The sequence below is a fragment of the Juglans microcarpa x Juglans regia genome, chromosome 7D, assembly GCF_004785595.1.
Source record: "Juglans microcarpa x Juglans regia isolate MS1-56 chromosome 7D, Jm3101_v1.0, whole genome shotgun sequence".
Taxonomy (NCBI): Eukaryota; Viridiplantae; Streptophyta; class Magnoliopsida; order Fagales; family Juglandaceae; genus Juglans; species Juglans microcarpa x Juglans regia.
The window spans coordinates 4019030-4034366 of NC_054606.1; the positions used below are offsets into that span (position 1 = coordinate 4019030).

General features: G+C 35.5%; 2 protein-coding genes across 4 annotated transcripts; both read left to right on the plus strand.

Annotated features, from left to right (window-relative positions):
- Positions 1-1159: 1159 nt before the first annotated feature.
- On the plus strand, positions 1160-3841 carry LOC121239449 (required for excision 1-B domain-containing protein). Its single transcript, XM_041136695.1, has 4 exons — positions 1160-1320; positions 1428-1521; positions 1601-1705; positions 3569-3841. The coding sequence occupies exons 1-4, from the start codon at positions 1169-1171 to the stop codon at positions 3839-3841; spliced, it is 624 nt and encodes a 207-aa protein (XP_040992629.1). The 5' UTR covers positions 1160-1168.
- Positions 3842-8496: 4655 nt separating this feature from the next.
- LOC121238713 lies at positions 8497-14821 on the plus strand. Of its 3 annotated transcripts, XM_041135701.1 has the most exons (9): positions 8503-9119; positions 9345-9509; positions 9615-9713; positions 9882-9992; positions 12726-12857; positions 13359-13496; positions 13797-14024; positions 14152-14218; positions 14305-14443. In XM_041135701.1, the coding sequence occupies exons 1-8, from the start codon at positions 8664-8666 to the stop codon at positions 14182-14184; spliced, it is 1362 nt and encodes a 453-aa protein (XP_040991635.1). In that variant the 5' UTR covers positions 8503-8663; the 3' UTR covers positions 14185-14218; positions 14305-14443. The 3 variants fall into 3 exon arrangements, with proteins under 3 accessions (XP_040991633.1, XP_040991635.1, XP_040991634.1); XM_041135699.1 differs by lacking the exon at positions 14152-14218 and having other exon boundaries at positions 8497-9119; positions 14305-14821; XM_041135700.1 differs by having other exon boundaries at positions 14152-14447.
- The last annotated feature ends 516 nt before the right edge of the window (positions 14822-15337 follow it).

The following is a 15337-nucleotide window of genomic DNA, read 5'->3' on the forward strand; positions in this document are numbered from 1 at the left end:
AAATATTGTTATAAAATATTTTTTTAATATTATTTTTATTTTGAGATTTAGAAAAGTTAAATTGTTTATTTTATTTTTTGTAAAAATTTTAAAAAATTATAATGATGAGATGAAGTTAGTTGAGAGAAATTGTGAAAACAAATTTAGCCTAATTCTCTACCATCTTTTGTTCGGATTGTAAATAATTTAGAAAGATTGTGAACTTTTGATAGAAAGATAATTCTTTAATTATAAAGAGATTTTAAAAAATAAATTTATAAATTAATGAGTCTGATATGGTATCTTAAACTGTAAAATTATTTTTATTATAAAAATTTAATATATTAATAAAATTATATTAATTTATATATTTAACTTTGTTTATTTTTCTAAATGAGATAAATTAAAATGAAAATTAAAAATTAAATAAGATATTGTTAAGATATATTTTTTTAATATTATTTTTATTTTGATATTTGAAAAAGTTAAATTTTTTATTTTATTTTGTGTAAAAATTTTAAAAATTTGTAATAATTATATGAGATGAGATAAGTTGAGAAGTTTGGTAAAAAAAATAAAGTATTATTAAACACTTCTGAAATTATATGATTTTTAATGAAATTTTCGATTATTTATATATAGAATATTAGCAGATAATGTAATAATGTTTAAAACTGTTTTCCTTCGTTTAATATCGTTTGTCGGTTTAATTAGCGTAACATTTTTATCAACTCCGCCGCTCGTAGAAAACAAAAAGAGATTGAGCAAACGATGCTCTAAAGTTATGTTTGGGTATCGAGAGTAATTTAAATATTTTTATTATTATTTTTTATTTATTTTTTTATTATTTATTATTTTATACTTATTATTTATTATTCTATTATTATTTTTTTATTATTATTCACAAATATTTTTAACACTTTTTAAATATTCTCACTATCTAAACGTTGCTTAAGTCGTATGTATCACTATCAATATGTCAATGGTTATTTTTATATTTTATATTTTATATATATTTACATATTAATATATTTATTTAAATAAAATATAAAAATAATAAATTATATAGTGGTGTAGAAAATAATAATTAGAATTTTTCGAAGGAAAAAGGGTGTCCGGGTCCCGAATCCTGATTCTGAGATTATTTATTAGCTTCAAATCTCGGGAGAAAGAATCACAAAAGACAATCATGGAAGATTTCGAGAAGAAGATCTCTATTACAGAACCAATGGAGGCCGAAAATACCGTAGGTTGCTCCGATTCTTCCAAAATCCTCCATCTGCTTCGCAGGTTCCTTGCAATACAGCAGCGCAGAGCCGAAGCCTACGCCAAGCTCAAAAAGTACGTCTCTTTTTCCCTGCTGATTTTATCTCTGAGTTACCAGAAATAGGGTTCCGATTATCTACTTTTTTTTTCCTTCATGTCAGTGTTTGTTTTATTTTCGGCAGTGGGTTTGCTGAGTATATGGATTCTGGAGGGGAATTAGCTTATCAACAACTTTGCAGTGAGATAACTGTAGAGTTCAATGACTGCTCCAAACAAGTACTTGTTTTATTCCCTTTTCCACTCCATGTAATTATAACAACAAATAATCTTACTGGATTTTCAAACGCATATTTAGGTTCTTGAAATGGCGTCGCTATTACTTAACCCTGATCACTGCCGAGTTGATCTAGCTCAGTTGCTCAGAGCTGTTCAAGAACAGGAAAAGCAGAAATTGCATCTGGTATGCTTCATATCTCATTAGCTATGTCCTTCAGTAGTATTTTCCTGACCCTAAAGAAAGTTTTAAATTGATAAGCAAACCCAAAACGCTCTTGCTCCCTTGCTTTATTGGTCAGGGTATATTATTTAAACAACGTGGTAGTTAGGAATTAGGAGTGAAATGCATTTCCAGAGACCAAAGTTGAAAGGAGTCGCTCCATTCCTTTGGACTACTTTGTACTAAGATCCTTAATGTGCCGATGGCCTTCTTCATTTTCCCTGTCTAGTAATAGGACAGGCTTTATGAAGAAAGAGGAAAAAAGTGCGGGGTATAACCGTATAAAGAAGTCCCCTGTGGACCATCATGAGAACTTGTGATCCCTACTTGCTTATAATTATACTGTTACTAGTCTCTTCCAAGTCTGAAAATGTAATAATTGCTGCCGATGTCATACCCTAATGGAATGACACTTTGGATCAATCCCTGATTCGGAGATGGAGATCTTCTCTTCATCTATAGCTACTTGTATTGTTTTATATGGAGAAGAGAAAGTGAGGATCAAATATGTTGGATCCCATCCAAAGGACGGATCATTGAGATTAAATCCCTCCCGTCGGCTCACCATTTTCTTGGAAATGTGTTTGGGGGAAATAAAGCCCCTTCGAGTGGAGCAATATGACCAGATTTTTAGTGTTTATAAACCCACGAAAAAGGAATAAGAGAAGGAAAGGTCCCATCCGGCCACAACAATATGGAGAAGAGTCATAAGTAGAGGAGATTTTCATCCCATAAAGTTTAATTGAAGGCTACGCCACCTGTCTCTGGTTGTTGAGTTGGGAATGGGTCCAGGTTCTCCATCACAATGAGAAAAAAACCACCGCTTGTTACTTTTTATTTGAAAAGGAACCTTGATTTCACTTGCATAGTGAACTCATAATTGTAAATATTTGCATGGGAGTACCAAGACTGGACCGGAGTTAAAATTATATTGAACCTCTATTGAGCAACTCAAGTGAAGACACGCTCTTTGGACGTAGTAGCTTGGTTTTGATATTGACAGATGAAAACAATTAAAGGGAAGTACCCACCCGTGGGTAGCCAAGTGGTAAGGATGAACTTGTGTGTATGAGCCCTATGTCACACTAGGTTCGATTCCTCTTGGGATCAAACTGTGATTTAAGTAGGAGGCTATGACAGTGGGTTGTTGTGCTAGTCTCTCCGGGAGTTTAGGTTCTATGGGTGAATCCTAAGGGCTCTACCGTGGGGTGGTTCCCCTATCATTAAAAAAATAAAAATAAAAATAAAATAATAAGAGGAAGCTAGCAAGCATTTGGGATTTGATCTTGCATAATTTTAGTTTGACAACCCGTGGAGATTTTCTGGTGGCTATTAACTTTAACGTATACTTGTCCTTTTTTAAAATGGAGGGACATTTGAAAGTGTGAAGTCTTAGCCTAGTTTAGTTTCACAAACCTTTGAAATCATTTCATCTCAACATCCAAACACCATTCAAACACAAACATTTTTCAATTTTAAATTTTCAACTTTTTCATCTAATCATTACAACTTTTCCAAACTTCTAAACAACACACAAAAAACAATTCAACATTTTTAAATCTCAAAACAAAAATTATATTATAATCCTCTTTTAACTTTATAATTTTTTTATTCAACTTTTTCTCTTTCATTTTTCAAAATCTCATAAAAATCTTAACTCAAACTATTTCACTACTATTCACAAATTATCTCACTACTATTTCATCTCATTTGTATAACCAAACGTAGCCTTACTCTCTACTGATCCCTTGTATTTTTTTCGTTGCAACTCAGAATCTACTGATGCTTATTTCTATTTTTGCTGAAAACCACAATTCTTTTTTCCAGACAGCTACAATTCTGGTGTTGAAGAAGGAAGGTCGTCCCTCAGAACGTCCAGTGAGTCATGACAATTGCAGATGTGAGAAGCCAATGGTACATGAATGTATCCACGTCCATGAGATAACTGAAGCTGCTGGAACTGAAGAGGAAGAAGCAGATGCTGAGTACGATAATGCTCTCAAGGAGGTCATTAGGGGTGTGCAGGATGCAGTGACCGCCATAAACGAACATTTAGAAGAAGTCAGATACGAAATTGCTGCTCTCGAAGCTGAGTCATGACTAATTCACATCATTCACATGATCTTTGTTTTGCAATTGTATTGAGCTTCCTGTGATGAAATCTAACAGCTCCAATTTATTTGGATCAAGATGAACGACAGATCTTTTAGTCTGGTGTTGTGGTAACATGGGTGCAATTTTGGGGATCACATTTTCGTGTCTAACTTGCTTCACCTTTTCCTCCGGCTCTAGACACTACTTCATCACAAATAATTATTACATTGAAAATGTATAGTCGATTTGTAATTTATTATATGGTTGTTGGAGATTTTTTTTTGGGTCAAATCCTTTCATTTTAAGGAATTGGTTGGTCATTCATTAACAAGTGTATACAGTCTTCGATGAAAGACACAGAACAAACATGAAAAAAATTGGAACAATCAATATTCGTGATGCAAGTATGTGTAATATTGAAAGAAAAACTCTGAGTTCAATTTGATTCTTTTATTATCCGAGTTATTCATGAACATACAATTATGATTTTTTATTATTAAATGATACAATTATGATTTAATTTTACAAAGAGAATATCTTCACGCAGCAACTCTGTTTTTCTCCAAACAATAGCCTCCAATGATGAGGTGCCACGTAGACCTCACACCCAAACTGTTGTGCTATGCGATTCAGAGGAAAAAAAAATTTCCTCTTCCCCCACCCGAGTCTCTGCTTCCCCAGTTCCACCTTCTCTCGCCATTTTCGCACAGGCAGCTCGGTTTTTCTTCGTTCTTGCTTCCCCTCTCTTCCACCACGCCATTTTCGCACATAGCTGTTTCTTAACTTTGTTCTCTTCCACCACGCCCAGGATCTCTCATTCTTAACCCCAACAAAGAAAGAAAAATGCTTCTCAGAAACGCTTCCTCACCAATCTTAAAATCATCTAGTACTCGTAGTAGTATTTTCCAACCGTTTCCGAAATCGCACGAGGTTCTCCAAATCTCAATTTCTCGATCCCAGTCCATGTCTCTCTCGCCCAGTTCTTCATCTTCTCCAATCGGCAACAACCTAGCAATGAAGATATCTAGAACGATGTCGGACAGCAATCTAAGGCCCAGGAGCCTTTCTCTAGCGAAGAAGACAAAGATTAACCTCTGTGCGGGACTTTGTTCAGGAACGACGTCGTCGAGGAGTTCGGTTGAGTTGGATAAAGGGTGTCTTTTTAGTTGTGGTGGTACTATTGGGCTGGTAGTAGTGGGATGGCAACGAAGGTAATGGGAATTATTGGGATAATGGGAGTGAGAAGATGGATGAGTATTACCAGAAAATGATCATGGCGTACCATGGCAACGCTCTTCTTCTCTCTTCACCGAGGCAAATAGATATTCACGGGAGGGGAAATTTGTGTTTGCGATCCTGTGTGATTAGGTGTAGCAATTGTTATGGGATTTTCTGACGTTTCACTTTTCTATTGGGTGCCGATAAATCCAATATATAGGACTTGCTGATCCAAAGAGGAACTGTTTTACGAAAGTATCCTTCATTTAATATGCAGTTGTAAATTAATCATTTTCCATACTGCTATATATTCATGATCGATATTATTGTTGTGCATGTCTATGATACTTGTAAGTTTGGTTTAAAAGTTTGACATAATAATAAGAATCAACATATCTATGCATGACATGAAACTATTTTCATATGAGTAATGATGTTAGATATAGTTTTAAAATTAGTACATATGAAAAAAAAAAAATTTTAGTGGAGTATACTTCTTTTTTTTTTTTTTTCAAATAAAGTACGTGGAGTAGCTTGTACACTCTAAAACTATATCTAGCATTACTCATAATATATATATATAGGTTTCTCTTTGACAAAACTAACGGGCCGATATAGCATTTTATAGAAAATCCATTTAGAAATCTTATTTTTTACGCACCCAGCACACCACTGATGTGAAAACTTTCTACATCAACTATATATACTAAGAAATTTTTGATGTTTTGATTTTTTTTTTTAATTATAATGGATTTCATTATAAGTGGTGTGCTAACACACCAACTTCTATATATCAAAACTCGACGTTTTATGATCTTGTCTCAATGATGATTCGATTATGGTATCTGATTTTGGCATGAGACGGTTTTTATTTTTTTTATTTTTCCAAACAGTATTATACACAAAACAGATGAAGTTAAAGTAGAAAATACAAAAAAAATCAAAAATAAAATCAAATAATGGATTTTAATTTTTGGCCATACGTAACAATAATGACCATTATATATATAATATTCATATTCTCAGACAAATTTGATCCTCGTCGTACCAAGTAGCATTAATAATACCAATTTGATCATCAATTAATCCTGCTCGATTCTTGATGATCTTCAACTGAAAAAGTCCAAATTCTACATTCCAACGCAACCCTAATTCATCTCCCAAACGAAAAAGCTTCTGCTTTTCCACCAGATCTTTGCATCCAAGAGCGTAGGAGTAATCATGATGATCATGACCATGGCGATGAGGCCCTCTCTCAAAGAACAAGTTCTCGCCGTGGTGCGTCAAAGGGTTATTCCCATCGGTACGTACTATCCATTATCAAAACATGCAACTTATTACCACTCACTACGTGTTGGGCCATATCAAAAGTTTAATGTCGGAAAACATGTTCGAATGTTTCTCTATGCGAGAAGAAGAGTTTTCTGGTCGAGATGTTGTTTACTTTAAAGACTTAGTTTTCGATCCATGTCCTTGCCACCGCCGGCAGACGCCAGTCTCTAATTTCTGTCAGAACGAGATCGAGATGGTGCAGCAAATTAATACTACGAGATTTGCTGGCGGCTTCTTCTTCTCCGGCTTTGGTTGGAAGAAACTTGTAGTAGAAAGTTATCTTTATCATGACCTACGTGCATATGTATAACATAAAGCTAGGTCGACTTGAAATGAATGAAGGTTTTGTGATAAATTAGGGTTTGGGGTTTTGTGATTTATAGAGAAAACCAGCTTGCATTGGATGATGATGATGCTCATGAATAATGGTTAATGAATAAGTTGCATGCAAGCATACGTACGGCTTGATTGATGTAGTTCTTAACACAAAATCATGATCAAGGATCTTAATTTGGTGGTTCATGGTTATTTTATCATGTCGATATTGCTCATCATCATGTGAAGGAATTTTTGATTGATCAATGATGATCAGTGCTTAATTACATTTTCAAAATAAATTTTGCTTTGTTTTGATTTTAATTTTTCATTTATTTATTTCCTGAAATTGATCGATCGACAGTACTACGCCGAATAGTTATAATTCTTCAAGCAAGCAACTTGATCATTTATATGTATAGGTATATATATTTTTAAGGTATGCTTTGTTTCGTGAGATTATTTAAATTATTTCAATAATTGGTTTTAAATTAAATAGATGGGATTTTATAACAGTAACGGTTTATAACTTCTAATAACCAAACATTGATCACAATATTTGCTTTATCTAATACATTTTACTTTTTAAAAGAAATTTTCTTTTTTAAATTATTACCAATTGTTTGCTTTTTTATGTTGTTTCAAACTTTTTTAGTGTTATATATATATATTTTTGATTATTTTTTAGTGTTATATATACATGACCCGTGGTAATTTATTAAATAATTCAAACTGTTATTGGTGTTGATGCTGTGTTTCAAATGACTTGCTCGCAAAATTATTTACGACAGAAAGGCTAATTTGATCTTTCTTGCAATTATAATTATAGAACTACACAATACAATTAAAAAGTATAAAAAATAATAATTATGTTTATCTAAAATTGATAAATATTCACGTCCCAACAATAATTAAATTGTTGGGATTTGAAGAAATCCACCTCAGAATAAGGGCAGGTTTGGAAGGTAAGATGAGAATTTTGTGTTTTGTTTGAGAGTTTAAAATATTATGTTTTAATATTATTATTGTATTGAAATTTGAAAAATGTGATTTGAGATTTGAAAAAGTTAAATTGTTTATTATATTTTGTATGAAGATTTGAAAAATATGTAATGATGAGATGATATGAGATGAGAATTTTGTGTCTCATCCCATCTCTCAAACCTGCCCTCAAGTCTTCCAAGCAACAATTTTTTTTTTAAAGGACAAAGTGTCCTTAAGATGCACTTTTTTTAAAGAAAAATAAATTATATAAATTTTAAATAGATAAATTTTACGTAAATATTTTATAAAAAAATAGATTTCATCTTGAAAAGTTAAAAAAATTATTTTTTAATTGATTTTTTACGAAAAACTTATGCAATATTTGTTTATTTGGATTTGCATAACTAACATTATTATTTTTTAAAAGCCCATACTTTTAGCATGCCCATGAAATACTTAGATTAACAAAGATAGTTTTTTTTTAAATAAGAAATAAACATGCATCTCACATGCTCAAATAAGAGTTAAATAAATTGAAACAATTTTATTGCGATCTAGTTTAATGGGAAAAATTAAAAAATGTTAGATTTGTGAATATATCAATTTCTAAAAATATCATTAATGTAGATTTTGTTGCGTCAGTTTACATAAAAGAAAATTATTAATTTTTCTAATATCTTTTATGAATATAATAGATTCAACCATTAAATGTATAAAAAATAATTTAAAAAATTAAGATAATTAAATTGTCTTTATTAAATCAATGAAGTTAATTTATCTTTTAACCATTTGAGTCTAAACTCAGACAACTAACGGAAGAAGAAGAAGGGACCCATGAGTCAGATATGGCGGAAAAAACAATAATAGTTCTACATTTTTGTCTTTATGTTGATTGATTTAGATCAAACCTCCTTTGGATTTGCAGATAACGAGTTTCGGATCACATAGTTCAATTGGTCTCATATTTGTATGATCTCGAATGGCGGTTGCGGCCTTCAAATCCTCCTCAAGAAGAGGGAACCTAACGACTACAACACACTCTGCCGGGAGAGAAAGCTCCGACAAAGAGAATCCACCGAAGAAAGCCCCAATACGAAGATCGAGGAGCGTCAGTGCTTTTCCGAGGAGGACCAACGCCGAGATTCCCTCCGCCTCCGACGATTTCTTGAATAAGAGAGATAACCCTCTCTTCTGGAGCGGTGGTTCTGTCTCGCCGCTTGAATCCCCAACTACGAATACTAATGCGAATGCGGATACAGGTGCTGTGAGCAATGGCGGTGTGGATAACAGGAGGGGGCGCTCCGTTGCGAGGACTGCAGGTGTTGGGAGTAACAAAGGTCCGGGAAGTGGGAAGGAGACCGCTCGGAGTCTGTCGAGGGTCTATACGGGCCGCCGCGACCGGTCGGTGTCGAGGCAGCATTTTGCGACTTCTGAGGTCAGGACTTTTTTTTTTTTTTTTGTAATGGAATTATGAGTTATTTTGGACTTGTTTTTTTACCTATAAAAGATTATGAGCTATCTTGGACTGCTTGAGTCTTTGCATTTGTTGCTCGTATGTTGGCTGGGTTCCTTTTTTAATGAATTTTTATCATAATGTGGGGAATAAATGAAGTAGAGATGAAAGTAAATCGGGATTTTTTTTCGTTTATTGTCTGGGCAGAGTGAAGCTGAGCACGACCGTGGTTTATCAGAGGATTTCAAGATCCGGAGTGACTGGAATGTAGTCTCTAGTAATGCGACAAAAGGCGGCTTAGTAAGAAGTGGTTCTGATATTTGGTCTGGTCAGAGTGAAGCTGAGCCTTCGGACGGGTTCGCTACAACTTTGGTACAAACTGGGTAGACTCATTTTCTTATGAGATACGATATGATGTTGCAGGAAAGGAAACACATTTCATTGATGATTTTGCCCTTTTACATTTTTCTCTGTCAGTCCTGTTGGCAAACTCCTACAAATGAACATGTGTCGGTGGTGAGTTCTTTATCTGAAGCTGAAGATAAAATCATTAAGCCAGTTTGTGAACAGATGAAGGTGAGGTGTGGACTGTATTTTGGTCATATATCTGGATATATATTAATGGAAGCTTTAGCGTGGTGAACTATTTAGCAAAAACATGAATGCTATTGTGGAAAATAAGTTAATGAAGACGATGAGAAATAATGTTCTGCAATATAAAGTTGGTTCGTACCTCATTTGCAGTCAGTCCAAGGGGATAATGTGAAGTGTGATTCTTCTGGTGGTGGCATATATGAAACTGTTCGTGCTGAAGTGAGGCGTGCTATCTCTGAAATCCAAAATGACCTTGAAATTGTAAGTCATTTCGGCTGTGATTATGATAAAATAAGTAGTTAATATCATAGTGCTATCACTAACAAAATTATTGTCAAAACGCATGTATTTAACATAATTTATGCAAGATATGATGGAACTTGATTGCATTTGACCTTCGCTTTCTCATATAAACTGGGCTCTCTAGGTATTAATGGCACTTGATTGCATTTGATTCCATTCAATGAGCATAATTAACACACGGGAAAACAATTTGGTGGAGATGGTGGAGATCTCGCCACCATGTGCCGCTACAGCAGCTTCATGTAGCTAGAAACTGTTGATGACCATGATGGAAGCGCCACCTTCCCATACGGAGGCCCATATTCAACTCGAGGAACATCTCGAGTCTATTCCGGCAGGAAGGGCTTGCTCTGAAGCTTGTGAGGGGATCGTTTGAGGGGTTGCGAGGGCCGGGGTGGAAGTGGTTGATGATGGGCTCTCTTGGAGACTTGGCTGTGAGGAAACAATGGTCCCCGAGACTCAGTTTTCCACTAGTAATGTTGTGGTTGAATGGGAGGGTATAAACTTATTTGGGGAGGAAGAGAGGGGGTGACACCTAATATGCAATGGGTTTTCAGTGAAGGGGAGCCTATCCCGTTGAATCGTTTGCTACCAAATGAATCTAATCTATCTGATTGGGTGCTCCAAAAGGTGAAAGAAATGCAATACTGTATAGGAATGGAATGTGTGGTTTTGAAGAGCAGTTTTTGGCTTTGCTCACTGCCATTGAAGCGGGTCATTCACAAACAAAGAAATCAAGGTCTAAAAAACAGTGGGAGCTCAAACACCTAACTTGGTCAATGAATTATGAAGGAAGCTCAAGCCGTGAAAGATCCAAGGGGAAGGGGCTTGCTTCTCTGTTATGAAGCTGAAAATTGTGTCTTGGAATGTCCGTGGGTTAAATGAGGCAAATAAGCAACTTTGTACAAAAAATTTGTTGCGAGAATGGAGGGCGGACATAGTATGTTTACAAGAAACTAAGCTGAAAAGTGTTTCTAGGAGGATAGTTTGGAGTGCTTGGAGTTGTACTTACGCGGATTGGGCTTATCTTGCATCGAATGGGGCTTTGGGTGGAATCCTAGTGGTGTGGGATAAAAGAGTTGCGGAGAAAATGGAGGAGTTTGTGGGGGAGTATATAGTGGCATGTTCTTTTAAGAGTGTGACAGATAATTTTGTGTGAGCTTTTGCAAGTTTATACAATCCAAATGTAGACAACGATAGAAGATTCTTATGGGAGGAACTTGCTGGGTTACATAGCTGGTGGGAGCTTTTCTGGTGAATAGGAGGGAATTTTAATGTCATCAGATTCCGTAGTGAACGATCTGGAGATAGTAGGACACGTCCAGCAATGACAGAGTTCTCAAATTGTATCTTTGACTTAAACCTGTTGGACATTCCTCTCTTGGGGGGCTCCTTTACTTGGTCGAATAATCAGACATGGTCCCGGTTGGACAGATTTTTAATCTCACCTGAGTGGGAGGTGCACTATCCGGAGGTGTGCCAAAAGAGGCAGCCACATCTTTGTTCGGATCATTTTCCTATCTTCTTGGATTGTGGTGGCATTCAAAGCGGACGCCGATACTTCAAGTTTGAAAACATGTGGCTGAAAAGTGAAGTTTTTGTGGATAAGGTTAGGCAATGGTGGTCTTCTTACCAGTTTCACGGTAACCCCTCATACATCCTAGCCTGTAAATTAAAAGCCTTGAAAAATGACATTAAGCTTTGGAATTCTCAATCCTTTGGAGATATAGGAGAGCGAAAGAAATTCATGGTGGAGGAGTTGCAACAATTTGAGTGGATACTTGAGGCTAGAGCCCTTTCACCGAAAGAGCTATTGCGGAAGGCAGAGTTGGTTTCAAAATTAGAAAGAGTATTATCATTGGAGAGGATTTCTTGGCGCCAAAAGTCGAGAGCATTGTGGCTGAAAAAAGGGGGCCGGAGTACAAAGTTCTTTCGTAGAGTTGCTAACTCTCATAGAATAAATAATACCATTGAAATGCTGAATATTAATGGTATGGAGTGCAAGGATAATAATCTGTGGAAAATGGAAATGCGAAGAAGGAAAAAGATGTAAAAAATATCCCGGAGGCAGAAGCTACACATGTTATGTATGTGTTTCCATGGTCAGATGTTCAGTCATATAGTTTTTTCGATCAAAAAAATTTAGGAACTTAGACTAAGAAGAGAAGTGCTCAATGTACATTCAATGTCTCACTTTGAAATCCCGGCATATGTTTAGTTCTTTTGGAGAGAATCATAATAACTGAGCTGATACATTTGTAAGGGAACGATAACCCCCAATTTATGGGTTGTGTGTCAAGAATTCATTCACAGCTTCAATTTACCAATTTATGGGGCAGTCGTAAAATGTGGGTAGCTACAGCAGCTTGTAGAAGAGGAAGAGGAAATTGTGGACTCTGACATTAAGCAATAGCCACTTCTTTCTTTGTGTTTGAACTTGAGATATCTTGCTGATTGTCTATACACATATCGTTGTATTCATACCCACGTAGGCGCTCTATATATCTTGCAGTATCTTTGAATTTGGATTTCTAGCTTTGCTCCTACTCTTAATATTGGTTACTTATGACAATGCCTACATGGCTAGTGTTGGTGCAGTCAATTATGTTAACACCTTGTGCTTGTTTGATTTTAACATGCAACCAGAGTCTTTTTAGCTCATAACTTGTTTGTTTTTTCTTGTAAGTTCAGGCTATCCGAAGGAATAATGCTACTGATATTGCAGCTACCAATGTAGCTGATATCCCTCCTGACTTGGTAAACCCAGGTGCAGTTGAATTGGTTCTGAATTACAGAAGAGAATATGCCAAAAAGCTTGAGCAGGTGAGTTTTCCTTGCTGTAAGTGTAGATGAGATACAGTTGAACCAGACTTGTCTTGTCATGCTTAGTAGTCTGGAGACTCGCCACATGGCATAGTTTATTGTCTTCGTTGCTGTCCAACTTCTACACATAAGTGTCAGATACAGATTCAGTCACTTTCTAATCCAATGTATACAACTAAATGTTGCTTTCATGCCATGAGATTTTGAAGCAATTATGGTTAAAATAAAATCGGAAACTGGTCTCAATAGCCTAGTGTTTGGCTTGTCCAGTAACTTCTCTGCTGCTATTTTGTTGAAGAAAGGATGTTTTTCTTGGTCCTGTCACCTGTGTCTCGAATGCCACTTTAGAAAAAAGACATTTCTGAATTGGCTTGCAAGCATTTGGTGTCTAATCATGCTTCGATGATAAATTTCCCATTCTGCCTCGTTTATCGTTTTTTTTTTTCTTTTCTCCATTTCATTCAAATAAAAGTAGTAATTGACCTTCTCTTTGACTGGCAGTCCCTGGAACGGGCTAGAAAACTTCAAGCAGACTTGGCTGTTGAGGAGCACCGTGGACATGAGCTGAGTAGAATTCTGAAGGAAATACTGCCTGATCCTAAGACCCCTAGTGTGCAGAAGTCTCGTCCAGGAAGAAAAGTAGGTTTTTTTCATTTTAATCATATTCCAATGCACTTTTAATTTTTTACACAATCTGTGAGAAGTACTTGGGATTCATTTGCCTCATATGAGGTTAAATTCATTCTTATAGAGAGAAATAAAGTGCACCGTGTCCATTGCCCTACTGTAAATAACGGGCTTATGTGCACAAATATGGTAGAAATAACCATTTCCTTGCAATGAACGCTGGGGATTTTCTGTATAGTTACTGTCTAGATAGGAGTCAACTGCGCCTTTTGATTGGTCTCTCTAAAAGTTATTCCAATGACACAATGGCAGTCTAGCATTGAAAGAAGAAAGATGTCCAAACGTCTAGAAGAAGAAGCCATGGCTTATTTCGATGAGTGCATCTCACTGTCAACATTTGACAGTTCTGACTTCTCATCACCAGAGGACCCACCTCTTGATCTTGCTACCCCGGTAGGTAACGGCGTATCTCTACCCCAGGCAAGTTCAAGCGCTTCAACCACCAATTTCACAGAGATTTCTTTCATCAATACTAAACAGGTCAATCTCCTCAAAACTAGTATTTACTTTTCCTATTATATTCTTAAATTGTTGTCTAGATATGTCAGTAACAAATAATTCCTCTACTTAACATGATCACTGATTTGAATAAGTCAAGCTGCCGCAGTGTTCAGCATTTGAATGGGAATATATATGTTGAAGTTTTTAAACACAGATCCTAAGCAAGTATAGAGGTTGCACAAATACACGCGCACATATATATAGAACATTCTGTATACTACTGGCACTGCGTTTCTGAAACAAAATTTCGAACTCACAGGATTCATACATGCAAGGGCAGATGATGAATGGCCATGATGTACCAGGACTAACAGCCAGCACCGGCAGTAAGGAGCCCAACTTTGATCTAGCTAGTCCAAACAGTGCCATTGCAGAAAGGAGTTGGAAATTTCAGTTCTCCGTTGCTGGAAAGACAGCAGAAACTGTTGAGCTTCAACAGGACATCCGAAAGTACATCAGAAATTTTAAGAAACATGACTTTGACTCGGAGATTGCAAGATCAAACCGTTACGATGCAGATGAATACAATCTGCAGGCCTCAAAACAAAGCTTGTTGTGTGATAAGGTCAAGTTAAAAAACAGAATCGAGTCTGGTGGTTTGCTTTTGTGCGGGGGTGGTATCACAATTTCATGTTGTTCTCCTTTCGCTTCTGTCACCTGAATGCTGTGGTTATGGGAAGTTGGGGTGTCGGCTTGATCTACTTTTGTACAGCCTGGCCGGACAATGTATCTTACTTGAAACTTCTTTCATGTTTAATACAAGGATTTCGAACCCATTGTTTGAACTCATCGAGCTAGATTTAGCCACTTGAGATCCTTTTTTTTTTTTTTTTTTTTTTTTTTTTTTTTTTTTTTTTTTTTTTTTTTTTTTTTTTTTTTTTCCTTCATAGCCACTTGAGTGTTGGCTTGATCTTATTTATTTTTATTTTTTCTAGTCCTTTCTTTTGTCCATCTGACCATCATCAATGATTATGTCAATGAAATACATCAGGGCTTCTCCATCGAAATATGAGCTTGAAATAATGAGATGAAAAATGCTACTTCGCCCATTTAACTTGTTTCTCGTTTTGACATTTTATATATTTTAAATTTTTATTTTACTTATTAGTTAAGAAAGTAACTATTAGTATATTGATATGTTTTTTATATTTTTTAAAAATATTTTAAAATGATAAAAAAATATAAATTAAAAAATTAAAAAAAAAATTGAAAAGACTAATTTAACTTAGCAGTACTTGGAGTGTTACTCAGCGGCAAAGTAGCACCGCTCGTAATGAAATATGATCCTTTCT